Source organism: Augochlora pura, chromosome 10 (assembly GCF_028453695.1).
Source record: "Augochlora pura isolate Apur16 chromosome 10, APUR_v2.2.1, whole genome shotgun sequence".
NCBI lineage: Eukaryota > Metazoa > Arthropoda > Insecta > Hymenoptera > Halictidae > Augochlora > Augochlora pura.
Genome location: NC_135781.1, coordinates 30,283,687 through 30,302,801, shown reverse-complemented (window position 1 = coordinate 30,302,801; position 19,115 = coordinate 30,283,687). Strand labels below are relative to the sequence as shown.

The 19,115-nt window shown below is 46.3% G+C and overlaps 1 protein-coding gene across 1 annotated transcript in view; it reads left to right on the top strand.

Moving 5' to 3' along the window:
• The window catches only part of LOC144476050 (lachesin), a 374,265-nt gene that overhangs the window by 273,400 nt on the left and 81,750 nt on the right, over nt 1-19,115 (top strand). The window contains exons 3-4 of the mRNA XM_078192608.1: nt 37-244; nt 2,540-2,701. Coding sequence (XP_078048734.1) covers nt 37-244; nt 2,540-2,701 — 370 coding nt within the window. The remainder of the gene's footprint in view (nt 1-36; nt 245-2,539; nt 2,702-19,115) is intronic.

Genomic DNA, 19,115 nt, shown 5'->3' with positions numbered 1-19,115 from the left:
CGAAGTGTACAAGTGTAATTCCTCTGGTGTCCGTAGGTGGCGTGGGTGCACGTGGGCCGGCAATTGTTGCTCACCATTCACACGCACGTGGTCGTGAAGATCCCCCGGTTCAAGGTGTCCCACGACAACCAGAAGACCTGGCTGCTCCACATAAACAGCGTGCAGCAGGACGACCGGGGCTACTACATGTGTCAAGTGAACACGGTGCCCATGATGAGCCAGGTCGGCTTCCTGAAAGTCGTCGGTAAGCATATTTAATCTTGTTTCGACGGCTTATGGCCAACCAACCGCGCAGCCAATTATTAAACTTTATACAGCGAGAGGGCGCTAAGTGCCTTAACGAAAATCCATCTTAAAGGAAGCGCTTCCCGCGCGAGAGACGCTGCCGCCCCCGCGAAACTTGTTTAACACTGTACCGGTCGAGTCTTCCTGTAACTTCCACAAAACCGTTTACGTGTTCGAGGAAAGTCGTTTACATTTTCTGGAAAAATCTTCTTGCAAAGACCGCGAAGAGATAGACCGCGACGTCGGGACGTGCTTCAGTCGTGTCGCTTTAACGGATTTTGATATGTAGAATATAGAGTAATGGTTCGATGAATGTCTCAGAGTAGGAATCGAGAATCGTCGCTAGGTGAATACGAAGGCACGGTCATTCGATTCTCGCGGCTCGCCTTTATCGTTGCGGACATCTCACAAAAGAGATAGAACGAGACTCGGAGCGAACGAAACTACACTGGAAAGGCAGTCGCCGCGTGCCGGTGTAGATTACTATGAATACAATGTAACGCTAGCATAAAAACGATGACTTAAATTTTTGATTTCCAATTTTTTTATTCATGCAAACTTGTTTAATATATTGATCAGATTTTTCCAATTAAAATGATACCAAACACGACATAGTTTACACCGTATTTATTCATTATACGAATCAAGTGTTTTATTTTATTTACGAAGAAAAATAAACATTAAAAAAACCGATTCGTAATTATAAAAGAAGTATTAAAGACAACGCTACATATGGTATTGTGTAATTCGAGGGACAGTAAGTGTAGATGTCTCTACACGCCATCGGCTCGCCGACCTTTGAGACGGTAAGTGCAGAGGTGGCCTCGATTTCGACGCGCAGGTGCAAACGTAGCCTCGATTTCGAGACGGTAAGTGTAGAAATGGCTTCGAGGTGTCGAGACCGTAGGTGTAGAGATAGGCTCGCTTTTAAGACGGAAGGCGCAAAGATGGCCTCGATTTCGAGACATTCAGAATTCTACGCGTTTGACGGAACGTGTAGCGGAACAGTTTACTGTACTTTTTCCATTAACCGTGGAATTTGAAGAGGCCTCGGAGTAAGGATGGTTGAACATTGAGAAACTGTTTAGATACGAGCTCCTCGAAACTCAGTACCAATAACGCAAAAGATGGTTTGCAGATTCACAGAAAGATGGTTTAAAAACGTGCTATGTTTAGCCTTATTTTAATCAGAAAATTATCAGCAATATGTTAAAAAAGAAATTCGGTTTTAAAATCTTAAAATTAAAAACGTCGTGTTATAGTATTATGAGTTGTCTTCCGGGAATTAGAGTCAAAGGAGTCGCGACGCGTGCCGCAGGACACATGTTTACCAACTCCGTCGAACCTCGGCATCGGCGTAGCAAAGAAATCGATAAAACACAGTGGCGTAGAAATAGCACCCCGACGGTAGTAGCAGAGTAACTTTGTGTCATTCATCGAACCATTGCGTAACGTACATTCCGCGTTTAAACCGAAACATCGACTGTGAACGATATAATTTTTCGTCGGCAACCACATTACCAAAGTTACGTTGAAATTATCGCGTAACAATTTACTTTAAATTACGTGTTAATCGGCGTTTGGCAAGCTCCTTGCAGATGCGAACTGTTCCCAGCACTGTGAAGTGAGCAGCTCGAGGCGCCACTAGTGCGAGACTGGCGAATTAACGTTCAGACTCTTGGCGCCGTAGCTTCGATCCCAACGAAGAGATAAAAATACATAATATAATCGTGTCAGATACGTTATAAGTATTTTGAACAAAATCTATTACATATAAATATGGAAAATAAAATTCCTCCTCTCAATCTATCAGCGACGTAGCACGAAAAAAAAGTACCAGAAGCTTCGAAATGTGATCAGACATATATATATTCATGGATCTCGTTTCCGCGAAATCATGACAGCTTGAATATTAACAAATCGTTAAAAATATTTTTGCGCGCGACACGGCCGCCGGACAGAAATTCGAAGGCAAAATGCTTCCCCGGCCGGTTCTCGTCAGCGGGTGGAAATAAACGCAGAGAACCGATTAAACTGGAAAGTGCATTTTTGTGTAGCTGCGAAACTTCGCGAAGGTCGGTTCTTGCCGAAATATTCGACGCGCTGTTTTCCATCCGGCGAACGCCTCGTCTTGGGCGCCGTTCCGCGCCCTATCGCTGTCAATTTTTGTCGCGGCGCAGAGACAGTTTATGAAACGGTTTTCAATTCCGCCGAGCGCGCGCAGTACATATTCCGTTTTCGTTTCTGCTTAAAGTGCCGCCGAACATATTGGACTCGCTGTCTACCGAGAGCGCGGTGGCGGTACGGGAGCATCAGAACATCACTCTGACGTGCAAAGCGGACGGATACCCGACGCCGAAATTAACGTGGAGGCGGGAGGACGGCCAGGACATAAGCCTCAATCGGCGTGACAAAGGTGAGTCGATGTTTCCCGTGTTACAGCAGCCGTGCGACGACGTCCAAAGAAGTCGATTTTAATCGAGCACCGGGATATTGTTTCGCTGGCGTTCGCGCGAAATCGATTCTACGGGGACGAGCAAAAATGTCTACGCGCGCTCCGTGTCTCGTGTAATCAATCCCATGAGATATAAAGTCGAGCAGTTGATAGTATCATCTTCATTTCTATGAAGCATGCACCATGCTTATACAACGTTGCTCGCCACTGTATGCGATTAGTATAGACGAGGCTTCATTTTCGTGGTTGGAAGAATTTATCGCTGTTTTTGTGTATTTACCGTTGCTTATCGCCAAGCCTTGCAAAATACAACTGGAAAAATCGGGCGAAATATACTCACAATATTAAAATTAATTAACGAATGAAATCGAAACTAGATAGTCAGAATCCACCGTAACTATTAGCTTAACTCTTCTAAATTCCACGAATTCTAATAATATTAAATATAACAGTATTAAATATTAAATATAATAGTATTAAATATTTAACATAATAGTATTAAACATATAATTTTAACAGTATTAAATATTAAATATAATAGTATTAAATATTTAATATAATAGTATTAAACATATAATTTTAATAGTATTAAATATTAAATATAATAATATGAAATATATAATTCCAACAGTATTAAATATACTATAATAAAAAGAAATTCCATAACGCAGTTAAAAATTAATGTCGCCACACACGAGATCGTCGCGGCGTCGAACGTTTTCATCGAGCTCGTCGATAATCCCCACATAAGAAATCGTCTGGGACCCGTAAACGGGCGCGGAAAAATGCAAATCCCCGTTAAGATCCGCAACGATAACGACACACGTCAATTAACACTTCGTTCCCTTTACGAGCGTCGCGTTTCAGCTCGCTGGCCATCGGTCAATTTTTCCAATTAGCAAAAATCGAACGAGACGTCGACGGCAGGCGGTATTCACTGTTCCGTGCGTCGCGTAACATTTTATAAAATTCGCACGGCTTCGTCCTCATTAGAGGAGCAGCAGAGCCGGGACCCGGTCCCCGTCCCGGTACTGATGCGAAGGATCATGGATATTAATAACAGTAACGAATACTTCAATCCCGGCCTGTATCGATCTCGCGACCAGACGTCCGGGGCGTCTCGTTAATTAATTTCTGGACCGACTAATAGAATCACCGGAAATTTCATTTTGCCAAACATCCTATAAATCGCGATTCCCGCTCGATGCTCGCTGAAAAGGATTTCATCGGGCCCGGGAAAGACGTGTCGGTTTAACCAACCGCGAATCTAGATATTCACTGCGCGCAGCATTTTCAAGAAGAAACGTTCGAAAGAAACGAAATTTGATTAAAAATGACTCGTTCGATTATGCTCGACGTTTTGTTTCGATTTGTTCCACGCGTTCGCCGAGAACAATAGCGAGCTGCACGTTTCTCTGAATTCGCCCATGGAAACACAGTTTCGCGTAAAGAGTCCACCAGTCGAATTATTATTAAGCGAACGGGGCAAAGAACGCGTCCTACGGAACCGGCTGTCCTCGATCGATCGGATCGGCCCAGCCGCGGATGGCTGGATGTTAAAACAATCTCGCGAACATCGCCGGACGTTCGCCTCGCGTTCCTTTGTTCCGATCTCGCGTCCGCGACCGCGATCGATGCAGCGCGTCAAACAATAAACGCGACAGCGTTTCCGGTAATTTCCCTAATGCAGCGGGACACGTAAATCCATTCTCGCTGACGTATTATTAGTAATGCGGTAATTACTCGTTCGCATGACAGGACCGCCACTGCCGCCGCCGCCGCCTTTCCCGGCGCGCAACCGCCGCGCGCGGCCCGTTTTACGTGATCGTCGAATAAAACAGAAGCCGCGGCATTACTCGGACGAACGTCCGCGCGCGAACGCGGTTCTTTGTCATTGAAAAACGCTTCTAATCCCGGCCGGCGTGTCTCGGGATTGTTGATGTAATCTCTTTTGAAAAGGACCTCCTTAATCTGGTCCCGAGAACTGATCCCGCTTGATGAGTCCGAGCCACGGTTCCTCCCGCGTTCCCGGCCCCGCGAAATCGCCAAATATCTTCCTAAAAGTTTGCCCGCCCATTTTCGCGCTGCCGTGTTCGCAACCGGATAGAGCGGCTCGCCGAAACAATGCGCGAAACACGGACGGAGAGCGATGTTTCATTCCGGCCGCGTGTACTTGACGGATAAGCGCGAAGGAGAACGCGATTTCTCCGACAAGCTTATACGGTTCTACCGGAGTTTTTAGCGGACATCGGAGAAACGTGTTCGCGGACAATGGGAAATTCTCGTTTATTGGGAAAGGATAATTATCGATACAGGTATTTTCTCCGGTGGTTTGTGCTGGGTCAAGAGATTTTTGCAAGGATTCGTTCGATGTCTGGTCCACAAGTACACGAGGTTATATCAAAGATATATAATCCTATTTATATATAATCCTATATATACATAATCCCATTTATTATTTAAATTTCCTACATGGTAATTATTTAACATTTATATCTCATATCTAATTCAATAGCTTTTCTCCCGTTGCGCCTGTGTTCGTGTTAATAATAATGTAATTAATTTTTGAAAAATCATGAAGTTGACAAGGATGGACATCTGCGACACATATCGCCGTACGATCAAGTGTTTATGCTTGCTAGTTTGACACTCCATTATTTTTGAAGAATTTAAATGCTTTATTACGAATTTAATTAAATAGGAAAGAATGTCGGAAACGTCCATTCTTGTAAGCCCTTTAATTTTCGAGAAACAAATCACTTTATTATTCACCCGGAACGAATCGAAAGGAAGATACCAAAGCTGTCGACCGACATAGAAGATTTATCTTTTCGTCAATTATTAATCGTGAGATATTTAAATTGAAATTGAATCCGTACGAACTGATGGGCCGACCGATTATTTTCGTTTAGTTCGCTTGATTTATCGACGAAGATGCAGTTGACTTCGAATATTATTTAGCAAATGAAAATTGACTCGCGTCTGCGAGATTTGATTAGTTTGTTGCACTCCTTTTTGGAATGAAGGATGATAATTAATATAATATACAAAAATGGCGTCGATCGACTCGAAAATTGAGTTGTCTCGCTTGCGGCGACTGCGATCTTCTCGATCGACTGACAAACATATTCTCTTCCAGTCCTTACAACTCCGCTCAGAAATATCGATCTTCCGCAAAGATAAAATCTCCGGGAAACACGGTCGACAAGAAATCGCAGTCGCTTGAACGCAGGGACGCGTCGGCGCGTGGAAAAGCAGAGGAAAAAATCGGGTCCTCTATAATAGGATTTTCCGGGTGAAAAAGTCACGAGGTATTCCGATTCCTCGTCCCGTTCAAATGAAACGCAAGGGATCCGCGGGACGCGTTTAATGTTCCCATCGATCGCTGAAAAATAGCCAGACGGTTGCGACGGCTCGCGAATAAAGCATGATAAACTATATAAATTCGTGGCACACGTCGACGCATTATTAGGGACGCAATTAACCGTTCTCTGCCTCTCGATTCTACCCATTACCATTTCACGAAGATCCACTTCTGTTCCTTCACATCTCACTCTCTGTCTCCCTCTTTCTCTCTCTCCCCCTCTCTCTCTCCCTCTCTTTCTATTTTCCCCTTTTCGTCCCCGATTCTCGCTATCCACGGCGCCGGCAGATAAAAATAACTAGACGGGCATCGTATCAATTTCCCTTTAATTGAAATTTTAAATTACTTCCCGCCAGCGACCGTCCCGAATTCCACGCGTCTCGAACATATACGGGACTGTTTACCGTTGCGTTTCCACCGAGCGTTGTTTCCGTCCGGCTTCCGAAAACCTCTCGTCGGAACTTCCCCCGAAACTTGGATACACTTGATTGTTTCGACGCGTGGGAACGCGGGCGCAGACGAGCCCCGGATATCTTGGCGCGCAGTCAAACCCGTAAACTTGCTTCCGTCCGAAATTACGGCATAAATTGATCCGTTAGTTTATGGTAGGCTGGCGAAGGGCCGTAACTCTTTTCACGGCCGATGCGGATAAATGTACAGAATCGAAATATGGCCCGGCTGTAGAGAGTGCCTTTGGAACGGGGTGGAAAATTAATTCGATAGAGTGCGACTGTCTTTAAACTCTGTCTCGCGTAAAACGAGGCGTAAAACGAGACGAAAATAATTTTCTCGCAGTCTCAAAGCGTCGTTCTTTTCCGCCCGCGCCTGGGTCCCATTAATTAATGTCGTAATTTCCGGACGAAATTAAATTAACGATACAATCTTCTGACGAGAAGCAACACTTCGATGGACCGTCGGGTTTGCGTTCAACGGCTTCGAAGTTTCAAAGCGATTACAATAATCGATTTTTAATCACGATTAAGGTGCGTATTCGGTTGAAATATCTGCGATTCGTCGGGAAGGTGTCGCGAAGTTATTGGACAAGTATAGGAAAAGTTAGAGAAAGTTTGATCTGCGTCGTCACGTATATCACCCTTTTATTGTCGTATTAAACCCTTGCACCACGATTTTTTTTATTAATAATTTATTAATAATTTCCTTGTTGAAACGAGAGGATTTTCATTCCCTGAGTGTCTTCATTAAACTTTCATTCTCAGATATTGTTGACAGACTTTTATTCTGATTTTAAAGAATTGATCGGCAGTCGTATTTGTTAAATTATGTATAAAATGTTCTTCACAAGTCTGACACTTAATTATAACGCCAGAGGTGCAATAACAATGCAACAATGCAACAATTTTAGATTCCCGTAGAAATGTTTCCGTGACAAGCAGACATCAGAGTGATTTTATTGACTATCGAGTAGACTATGTGATAGAGTATAACTGTAACCGACAGAACATAACTGTAGGGCGGAAGTATTATTATTGGATTAAAGTGCGCGGCTAAATGGACGAGGTATCGGTCGAGGATCTCTCGTGTAACCGTCTTTGAGGGGATAGGACAGTTAAAAATGGCAGATGAACAATTAGAGAAACGCGGTGATCGATGGTTTCCCGGGTCTTCGTTCCGCCGTTCTTTCAGGATGTTGGTACAGCAATCAACGATTTTATCGGGCAGCTGTTCTAATTGAATAAGGTTAATCACCTGGAAACGACGGCAGAGTAAACGATGGGACGCGGTAATTACAAACCGTGGAAGACAATGCCGAGTGCTCTGTTCCGCGACAGAATTCGAATGCTCGGGAATTTCGTAAACATGATCGCCGAGATAGAAAACGATCAAACGGCGAAACGGCGAGTGTCTCTTATTTCTTCGCGGGAATGGCGGGGGAAAGGGAAGCGTGGACTGGATCAGCGAAGTCAGATTTCCACGAAAAGAAAAAAATCATCCAAAGGAAACGGCTGCACGGGAGCTTTTTACTCGAGCTATCTGCTTCTTAAATATTGTAGAGATTAATCTACTCGGGAACGGTTGCTGCGCTGAGCTGCTCGTGCAACGTGGCCGCCTGCCAGTGGCTCGCGGGCTCGCGGTGGGGGAAATCGGTGGGCGGAGCCCGGGGCAGAGCAGTGGCGGAGGCACGAGAATTATGCGTACACATGACGGCCATGAAATATTCACGGGACTCTGAAGATTCGCGATTTTCTGATGAGATTAAACGGCGTCTCCTAAACAGCCCTGCCTCGTACCTGTACCAGCCGCGAGACCAGCCATCTTCGCCGGGCTGAAACTATAGTTGGGAACGCATTAGAATACCTCCCTCAACTTTTCAATTACCCGGTAGGAACGCTTTACCCACCGTAAAAGGTTGGGATCTTCGTTTGAATAATAATCCCGGAAGGAATCGTCGGACCGTGTTGCTGGAGATAACTTGTTGATTCACCGGCATCATTATTACTGATATTGACTAATCATTGGCTATATTAACTTCGCATTCATAACGCTTTTAAGGCCAATTACGAGATACACGAAGCAATTACAGTCTTGCAAAAAATATTCCATTCAGAGTGATTTGTTGGCTTTAGAAAGAAATTTTTCTACGGAGATTTTTAGTAACTACCTCTTCGTGACGATGACAAGACTTAATTTATTTATAATAAGAAATATATAATAAATATAGATTAAAAAATTCATTCGATTATTTTTTCTACGAAAGAGTATTTATCATCCTTGAACAAACAAATCGATTGAATTAAATCAAGCGTCTATGTGAGTGTGGGAGGACAATAAATATCTCCTCCCGTCTTCTAAAAACTAGTTGCGATCGAAGCAACTCTAATCATCGCCGACGGGTAATGCATCGATTCATTTGGCATCGACGTCGGTCTACCAAAATGCTTTCTAAAAAATGGAGTGCTTCGAGAATCCCGTGATCGATGGGACGGGCAGAAGACAGAGCGGCGTATGGCTCCGAGCTAGCGGGGAACTTCGGCATCGGGCAGCAAAAAGCCCGATGTTTCGCGGAGCGGAGAGCTCGTCGAACTTTTTTACAATGTTCTAAATGTCCGGCGTAATCTACTTAAAAGTTTAATGTCCCCGGGTGTGCCGTCCGGTGCTCGCGCGGTAATGCCGCGCCGGGCCAAGTTGACCGACTTTTCGCGAGTCCTCGAGGACTCTGTGTCATCATAAAACTAGACGGATTAAAACCGGTCGCCCCCCGGTATAGATCGGCGGGGGTCCTGCGGGAAGCACCGGGAAAGCGCTGGGAACCGTCCGGGCGTCCCGGTGTCTGGACATCGGGAGCATTCGGATGTCAGGATGTCCCAGGTGGCGCGGACATTAGCTCTTCCGGCGTGGCGCACGTGAACCCGACCGCCGTGTTAGGCTGACGGAGCCTGCTGCGGTTTTGCCCACTATCGAGCCAACCAGCGCCAAGCCTAAAAGCTCGATGACGCGCCCAAAACCCGATACGTGCTCGTTCGACGTTGAATTCTCAATCCTCTTATAACGCGAAAGTTCAGTCGATTCCTGAACAACTTCCATCGTACCGGCACTCGTAGGGGCGCACAGTGTTTCGTCCGCCATCCCTCCCTCCCCCTCCCCCCTTCGCTTTCATACGGAAAACCTGACGACCGGCGCGTAAAACCCCGAATAGCTATTTTTATTATTCCCATCGGAAAATACAAGCTCGGCGAATAATCCCCAAATGGTGGTAAACACGGTTTTTTATCCTTTGTTTTACTGCACCGCCTGTAATCACTTTTATTCCGACAAAAATATCGAAGCGAGAGGCGCGACCGGAGGCGCGGCCATTAAAATTTCTCGAAAAACAAACGAATCGATGGGTTTTTTTCGAAAAAAAAAACGGCCAGAAAGAAAACTGTTACGTTTTCTATTCGTTTCGACGCTTTCGAACATTGGATGGAACTCCGTATTTAGGTCGTCGAATTCGAGTCTTCGACTGCACTTAGAGAGCAAGCCGGATTATAAATCCATACGCTTTAATGACCCACGGTGACCTTTGTCCATTTTCACATATCTTCTCTGCCATTTTTACCAATTCGAAATACCACCTTATCAGCCTACCAAAATTTTCTCCATGGAACCCGTACTTTTCCTTTCCACGTCCGCAATGAGAATCACACCCCCAGAATTAAAGACACCTCGTCCGCTCGTTCGGCGTTGCTCACTCCGTCGACTTTCCAGCTCGAGATTATGTCGTTAAAAGAATTCCCGGCTCCCGTCCGGTACAGGAGAGGAGAGGTTCTCTCGGAAGTACCATCGACCATCTTCGAAAGTAGCTACGCAAGCACGGGAACCGGCTCGTTCCACGGACAGGAATAAACGATGGTCGTTGGGGCACGGTCCGATAAAACATTCGCTCCCCTTCCTGTTTATGGCCCCGGGACCGAAAATCCCGGGGAAGAAGACGCGCGTCCTTGTGATTCGGTTAATTCCACGGGATAGCGGTCGCCGGTTCTCTCGATCGGCGCGCGCGCGCGGCGCGGAGCGGCGCGGAGATACGGCTTCCTGTATTATCTGGAAAGAGGTCCGGAGGAGTGAGAGTCGGCGAAGGTCGGATCGGGGAGCGCCCCGGCTGCGGATCCACGCTCCGCTTCGAATTCCGGCAACGATCGGATCCCGATCCCACGTAATCTTCCAGATGGACGATTCGGTTCAACGGTGTTTACTTGCACGAAACAGGATGGCGTTGAATTTCCGATAATCCGGCGATGCGCCCACCCCGGCGCCGAGTTACGAGCTTCTTCCCCTATCTTCCGGATACGCTGCTCGATTCCTTTTTCATCGCAAGGCCTTTCGCCGCTCCCTCCGACGTCCCCGGAAGAACGTCGACACACGGCTTTCGTAATTTTCTCCGTCGATCGGCCGCGTTTGTCTTCGATCTCGAGGCGGCGACGCTCCTCGCCGTTAGGCGATCCGTAAAACTCCGGAGAGAGCGTGGACCCTTCCTGGCTGGGATCGCCCGTGACCAATGTTTTCAATACACATTGCGCGAAATTTCTCATTTGCGATGCTGATTCCATTTCGATGTGCCATTAGCAATTATTTCTACTAGTCGACCTACAAGTTTCCTTAAATTTAATAAACCCTGTTAGCACCGGCCAAAAGAGTCTGTATCTCAGCGAAATGTTTAAAACTCGTTTGACGAAGTTTGATAAAGTTTCGGAAAGAAATTGCAAGGATTTTAAAAAGCCTGATGAATAACAAATTCGAAAAGGGAGAAGAAATAAGAAATTATATTGTTGTTTAATAAAAATATTAAGAGAACTAACTTATCAACAATAGCCGACAACGATATATCGTTGTTCGGTACTAAGAGGGTTAAACATCCTTGTAGAATAAAATCTAATAAAAGTATGTTCCATATAAAAGTCTATTTCTCTTTTTTAAATTCAGTAACTTTTATTTTTAACATTTCTCCCGAAAACGTTCTATTTCCGAGAAGCTTGAATTTAAAATTTTCGGTCTCGGTAAATAAAAAATAAAATAACTATCTATAAAGACAGTCAGTTTTATTTTGATAGATCCTGTAAAACAGAGATAAACTAGTCGTCCTGTTGGGCAACTTTGGCTCGCGTTTTGGGCGGATGTCAATGGGCCCCGGATGATACTGTTAATTGGGCCCCTCGAAACCGTGGCAGCTCCTCCGAAGACAGAAGCCCCGCCCCCCGCCGCGGTGCTTTTTCACGGGAGCCAGCTTTCAGCGGGAGCTTTTGAGCCTGGTCCGAGGTAAATCTGTTGACAGCGGCCCGCTGTCGCTTCCGCCGGGCAAAGGCGGATTTACCAGCGGACAAAGTTGAAAGGGTTCCAGTCGATGGGGCGATTTGGCAGAAGGAGAAAGGGAAAGGGAAAAGGAAAGGGAAAAGAGTCGCGCAGCCGAGCTGCGCGCCCTGTGTCTTCATTCATCGCGTCGTCCCGGTCGGAGCTTTGACGGTGGCCCGCTTGAAAAAAAAGCTCACTGGCAAACACGCCAGACGATTTTAAATTTCTTTCGCGACGTGTCTCTCTATCCGTGCTCTCTCTCTCTCTCTCTCTTCCCTCTCTTTTTAACTCTCCGTCTCTCTTTTTATATCTGTCTCACTTTTTATCTCTCCGTCTCACTTCTCCTCTTTCTCTGTCCCACACCGTGTCCTTCTCTCCCACGGCACTCGACTTCCAGCCCATTCTCCGCGTATTTACGCTTTTCCTCCGCGCTCTTTGCGGGAAGCGGCTCGCTTTAATTAGCAGAAATTAGCAGAAATTAGCAGAAGACGAGGCTGGAGAGTCTCCTCGTCCGCGCGCGCGAGCAAGCGCCTGAAGTCGGGGTGATCCGGCCGCTTCCGCGGGCTCCGAGTTCGTAAACATTCCCCGGAGCTGTAATCTCATAATCGAATTGAGGGAAGAAATTCCCGAGTCTTTCTTTACTTGTATTACAAACAGAAAAGTCACTGTCGCTGGTACTACGTAGGACGGGTCCCTCGTTCGTTCTTGAATGGCCACTTGTTCTGTAGCCGGAGGCTTTCCTCGAGTTTCTACTCGAGTCGCAACACGCTTCGGATTTCTTACGATGGATCCATTGTCCCAGCGGCGAACGTCTCCGCGAACAAGATCTCTTATTGTCGACGTCGAGTGGCAGAAGCGGGACAAGCTGTCGACGATTTTTCTTTTTCTTCTAAACGACCGTTCGATCCCCGCGTCGCGACGGCTTGCAATTAATATTCTCTGTCGAATGATCTCCGAGTCGTCGATTCTCATTTTGCTGCGATATTATATGTCTAAGTAGCTTCACCGATCCCTTTATTCTTTTTATTGTTCCAAGCTATTGAAACTTTTAGATGTAATTTCGAAGGAGTTATTCCGTTTGAAACGGTATTAGAATGTACAATATTCTATACATTATAGTAGACTGTAAATAATTCTGTCTTTTCATGTAATATAGAATTTGGCAGATGAGCTTGTGTGAAATTCTAGTTACATATTAAAATAACACATCTATTATTTGTCAAATTCTCTACTGTAATGAAACATAGAAATATTACATGTTTAATAATATATGTTATATTACATATTACATATCTTACAGTCTATTATAGTATCCATGTATTTAAGTATAATAGTTTATTAACCCTTTGCACTCCAGTGGTGACTCTATGGCACCACTAAAATTATTCCATTCTATTCCCAAATAATTTTCGCAACAAAAAGATTTACGATTTAAAAAATTGTCAAGTAACAAAACTGTTGGCGGGAGTCACAAGAATAAATTTTGTATGCATACAAATTTATTTTGTTAAATAGAATGGTAATACCACGAACCAGAAGAATTATTTACAGTTAAAATGGCTCCGAGTGCAAAGGCTTAAACAATTACATTACTGCCTGCTTTTTATCAACCGGTCGTTAAGCCATAAACACAGTCCACTATAAACGTGTAATTACTTCGCCAACAACCAAGTCGCGCCGAAACAATAAGTTAAGCCGGCGAACGGGTCCGTGATCCACCACCGCGTTCGAGGGCGGCGGTGCGAAGCGCGGTTTTGCGAGATGAAACTCAAACACGGGGAGGATCGAGACGAATTTATAAAGTGGCCGATTCGATGAAGATTGAATTCCTCCGGCTCGGGGGTCCGTGTTTCCGGGCGAGCACGGAAATTCCGCGGGAAGTAATTAATGCGGCCGGTCTGGTAACACGCCGTTTACCCGTGCCAACCCCTCCCCCCCGTCGAACGCAAACAAAACTTCTTTCATTCCCTTAATTCACCTGGTCGCAAATTCCGCAAGTGGCCCGCGTGCCGGCCAGATATAAGATAACTCGTTCGCTCTCGGACGATAGTTGGTCGAGCGCGCGGCTCGAATACAGTGCGGCTCGGCATAGTCCGGGTCGTAGCGTGGTGTTGCGCGCGGCGTTTGAAACAATCGAGCGTATTAGGTGAAGCTCATTCCGAGATAGTCAAAGAGCCATTAGCTCCTAAACGATCGGCGGGCCGCGGGCCGATTAATTATCGGGCTTACCGTCGATTGACCGAGCCCCCTCTTACACGACGAGATTATGGCAGTCGTATGCCGGACATCCTTTGACCCCGGGGATGCCTTGGCCCGCGACGCTAATTCCCAGACGAAAATCACTCCTCCTTATTTGACCGATTAACCAGAACTCCGCCAATTAACGTTAATGACCGACCGGTGAATGCACGTTTTGTGTGGCCGATGCCCTTCGCGACCCGTTCGCCGGTCCATCAATGGCGAGAGAGGACCGAGGTTTGGCACGGTGCACTTTAACCGGGTCTTTGGAGGATCTTGTTTATGCCACCGAAGGCACCGGAGGACCCAGATGAATGGTGCTCCATGTCATGCTCAAAGTAAACATCTCCGACACGCTCGGTGCCGTGTTCCGCCTCTCCTGAAACCTGCCCAGACTCTTTGTACACGGGAATTTTTGTTCCGTCTGTTCCTTTTGCGCGTCGATCCTCTCGATTAATGTACTCCGCCGTCTCTCGCTCCTCCCGCGAAACGTTTTAATATTTTTTTGTTTGGCCCGCGCCCCGCGCGATGCACGCGTCAGCAGTGCGCGCGTACAGGCCGAATTGTTTTCCCCGTATAAACAAGCAAATAAATATTCAATAGAGTAGCGGATAGAAAAACAGACCGATTGCGATCGAAAATATTATTTCGACTACTTCGAACGGACACGTAGCCGAGCAGCGTCGACGGTGGCCGACGAGACCCGACGACGACGACGACGACGAGACTACGGACAGAAGATGATCGAGTTTATTGTTTCCCGATCGGTGTTTTACGGTCCCGCGAGGGTGTCGCGCCCCGCGTCGAAGCATCCGGCGCGCCTCGGCTCGCTTACACCGGCCCGATTCCGCGTCGTTTGCAAACTTTTAACGATCCCGTAAACTTTATGGATACACGAAACTTCGGCCGCTCTCCGCGACTCACGCCGAACGATATCAGGCGTAGAACACCGCCGCTCGGCTCGTTACGTATCGGCTCGGATCTCCATGTCGACGTACAAAGTGCCGGGCAGCCCCGGGACAAATCGTACGGACCGGCACTTTGCGACCCGGTGACGTCCAAGTTCAAGTTTCGAGGGGCACGACCTCCGCGTCCCCCCCCTCCTAATGGCTGCGTGGTAATTAAATTCGGAACGGAGTCTCGTCGCCATTTGCTTGCGAATCGATCGATCGTCCGGCGATCGAAACTTTCACATTTTATATTTATTTCTGGGTTAATTTGTTTAATATTGCGCTATATACTATGTTGGAAATATTATGTTGATTCGTTGCTTACAACAATTTTTAAGTGTACAAGAAAGAAAACATAGAGCCCCTGGAAACTTTCTGCAGGTATTTGACTACTTTCAGTCACCAAAACTATTTATTTATCTTTTTATTTTTACATAAGATTGAATCATACCATAGTACTTTGAAAAAGAATTAATACACTTTGTTTGTTCTACTTTAAATCATTTTGGCTGTGAATCTAAAATAATTTCTGTGACACGTAGAAAATGCGTTTCGTGTATATGAAATTTAGTCTCGTGACTAACGCAACTCTACTAATAAATTTTAAATCTACTAATAAATTCTAAATCTACTAATAAATTTTAAATCTACTAATAAATTTTAAATCTACTAATGAATTCTAAATCTACTAATAAATTCTAAATCTAATAATGAATTTTAAATCTACTAATAAATCTATTAAATCTGTTAACACAAAAATTATTTTAGAAGGTGACGTTAATATTTTAATGATGCCTGAGAGTTATAACTAAATCAAGAAGGATTAATATACCGAAACATTTAGCGCATTTCAAGCTGATCTTTCAGCGCGGATGGAAAGCTGCTGGTGCCCGAAAACATGGCCGCAGTTTCTGGCTAGAAACACCGGCGGTGCGGGGCCGGTGGCGGATGCATTTAAAAAATGAAGAGAGCATCGCCCCGCGCCGTTCGGCACGCGTGTAAATACGCGCGCGGGATTCATCCGGGCACGGACAATATCTATAATACTTCATTCTATTTATTGCACGATGCTCGTATTTACGCATAAATACCGATGCCGCTGGTGCGCTCCCAATCGTGTCAATATTGCTTGTGCGAGCAGGAAGGACAGCGGGCCGAAGAGAGAAAGAGAGAGAGAGAGAGAGAGAGTGCGGGCGTCGCGACACGCGTGTCGCAATATCGCGGCATCCGCAGCCGGGGCTTAATTAAATGTCGGAGTTTCGTAATGATTGACGAAAAGCTCTCGCGCGACTTGCCGCAGTTTTTCCCCCGGCGGACGCGTTTTTCCCGTGTTGAAAAATGGTCGGCGGTGTCGCGGGGGTTAAAAATCGAGGAGTCCCCGGGCGGAAAAGAGACGAGAACGGCGCGAGCGGGCGCGACCGGCCGATTAAAATCGTGGCTGATTTGTTTGCGCCGGTCGTCGGTCTCGCGTCCAATTAGCCGGCCGGCCAATCTGCGCGAGAGTCCCCGAGACGGCTCGGCGTCGCGGATCGAGGATACGATACCGCGATTAATCGAGCCGGTCCGCTGCGAGCGGAAGATCGCGGGGGGCGAGCCGAAAACATTCGGCGACCGGTGTCCGCGCACCGCGTTTAATACCGCGGCGGCGCGTCCTGCTCCCGTCCGTCCATTTCCGGCACAAGGAAACGACCACGCCGGGAAAAATCGAGATTGTTATCGGCCGCCGAATAGTTAATAGTCGGAACAATCAATATTTGTAGTCGCGACCAGAGTTACCTCTCTCTCTTTCTCTCTCTCTCTTTCTCTCTCTCTCTCTCTCTCTCTCTCTCTCTCTCGCTGTAGACGCTTATAATGTTTACGCGGTATGTACATGCGACGCCGCACGGCGGATCGCACGCGCCACGGATATTCGATTGCTCTTTCGTTCCGTTGTTTACTTAATTCGCCGCTATAAATTCACTTTGTTCGATTTCCACGGCGCTGTTTGCCGGACGGAACCGGACTGTCACGGTTCCAGGACGGCCGGTTTGTACCGTTTGTTACGCGAAATCGCTGCGAATCGAGGAATTCCTATGAGCAGCACTTATTAGGATCGAAAACGGCACGAGATTTATGCCTGATTCGCGTCGTCGGAGGAAACGGTACTTTTACTTTGAAACGGTGAAACGCATGTAAATGTTTCGTGCAGAAATTCAGTGGATAAGTCGATAAAGTCTGCGACAAATTTCGTTTGATCGTGTCTCTTAACCTGTTAGCTGTGTACGACTTGTATACGCGACGCAAGGAAATTGCAGTTTTACGTCTTACAACAAAAATACTTCTCCTACGATTTATAAAAAAATCCTTATGGGACATTATTCATAAATGTTGCATATTTTAGAAAAATTCTAGAACAACTGTTAAAAAAACTACACCTAATGTAATCCATGAAACTTTACTTAATGTTAACTAAAGTGTTGTTAGTTAGCTGTTAATTAGTTAATTAGTTAATTTAAATTGGCTGTTGCATTCTGGTTAAAAAGTATGCGAGTCACTATAATTATACTATATTCTTTTGATTTTTATAAAATATATTTAACATAATAAGAAATATCGAAGTATATATTCGATATACGATCAGAAACGGGAATATTTTGACTTATAACAAGTATACACGTCGAAAGCAGCTAGTTTATTAAGTATCGAACTTACCCCGCGAATCCAGACTCTATACAAAATATAGGTCGATCTATTCGTTCCTCAAAGAGAGCAATTTTTTGCATGAGAAAACGTGTTCAAACAGTCAAAGGCACACCCATCGAAAAATCAGTGGAGAACTCGATAATATTTCCGACGGATCTCGCCCGATCACTTTTTTCTAAATATCAAAAGCCGGGGGCCCTTAAGATCGAGTTGATTCGGAATATAGTTCTATCGCTCGAAACGGATGATTTATCGACTCGATAAACGCGTGCCGGCACGCGCGTGGTCGTCTCAGTCGTGAAACGAGTAAAGAGAGAGAGAGAGCTCAATAACATCGGCGAGGAATTTCGCCGGATTATATTTTCTAAACCAGATACCCGTTGAATCCAGTTTCATGATTCGTGCCACGGTGGAAAGGGATGATTTTTCGGCCGGTTAGAACGCGTGGGAACACGCGGAGAAATTGGCCCGGGGTAAAATCAGTAGAAAATCCGGTGTATACGGGGGCCGTTGGTAACCAGATATTCTACTTGATGCAGATTTATCGAACTATCGAGCGGACCAGATTCGGGCAGGATGTTTTTTATCAGGCCAATATCGGGCCGGCGGATACAAGTTCATTTCGCGATCGTTTCATCCCCCATTAATGTATTCGTCTATTGGTGGCGGGAGTGTTTAGGAGGCGGCTGGCTGCCGGATCGGCTCAAAGCCGGTATGCAAATCGATACATCGAGCCGGGCCCGCCGCTAATAGCCATTCCGAAAAGGAGAGAGTCCCGGTGAAATTTTTATGCCGCGTAACAGGCGGCCCAACGTCCGCGTACCGCGCCGCGCGCCGCGCGCCCCGGCAAAAACTTCATTAACCAGGCGAGCCGACGCAAGAATGTCGGTCGCCGGGACTCGTTTTCACAGAGTTACCGCGAAATAATGCGATCGCCGGTGCATCGAGCGCGAGCAGAGCCCCGCGGCCCGGCGAACCGTGACACGCCGCCGGAAGTCACCGATAACGCTTTCAAACGGAACTTTGTTCCTGTTCCCCGACCATAGTCGGACTTCTTTCACTTACTGCCCGGCACGCGGATACGCGTTGAATATTAATGGCCGGCTTTTCATTTTGCCCGAGCCGGGTTCCGATGGCGCGCCACTTCGCGCCCGCTTAAGATTCCGTCGAAGGATTCTCGGTCACGTCTGACCATGGACCGAGCTCTTTCACTGCCGCTCGAAAATCCCTCGAAGCTCGTTCGCTCGTTTCCAATCGACGTCGTTGCACGCGTCCGATTCGAACTTGATTTGCCGATTAATTATCGACTCCCCCTCCCCTCTCTCTCTCTCTCTCTCTCTCCTTCTCCCTCTCTCGA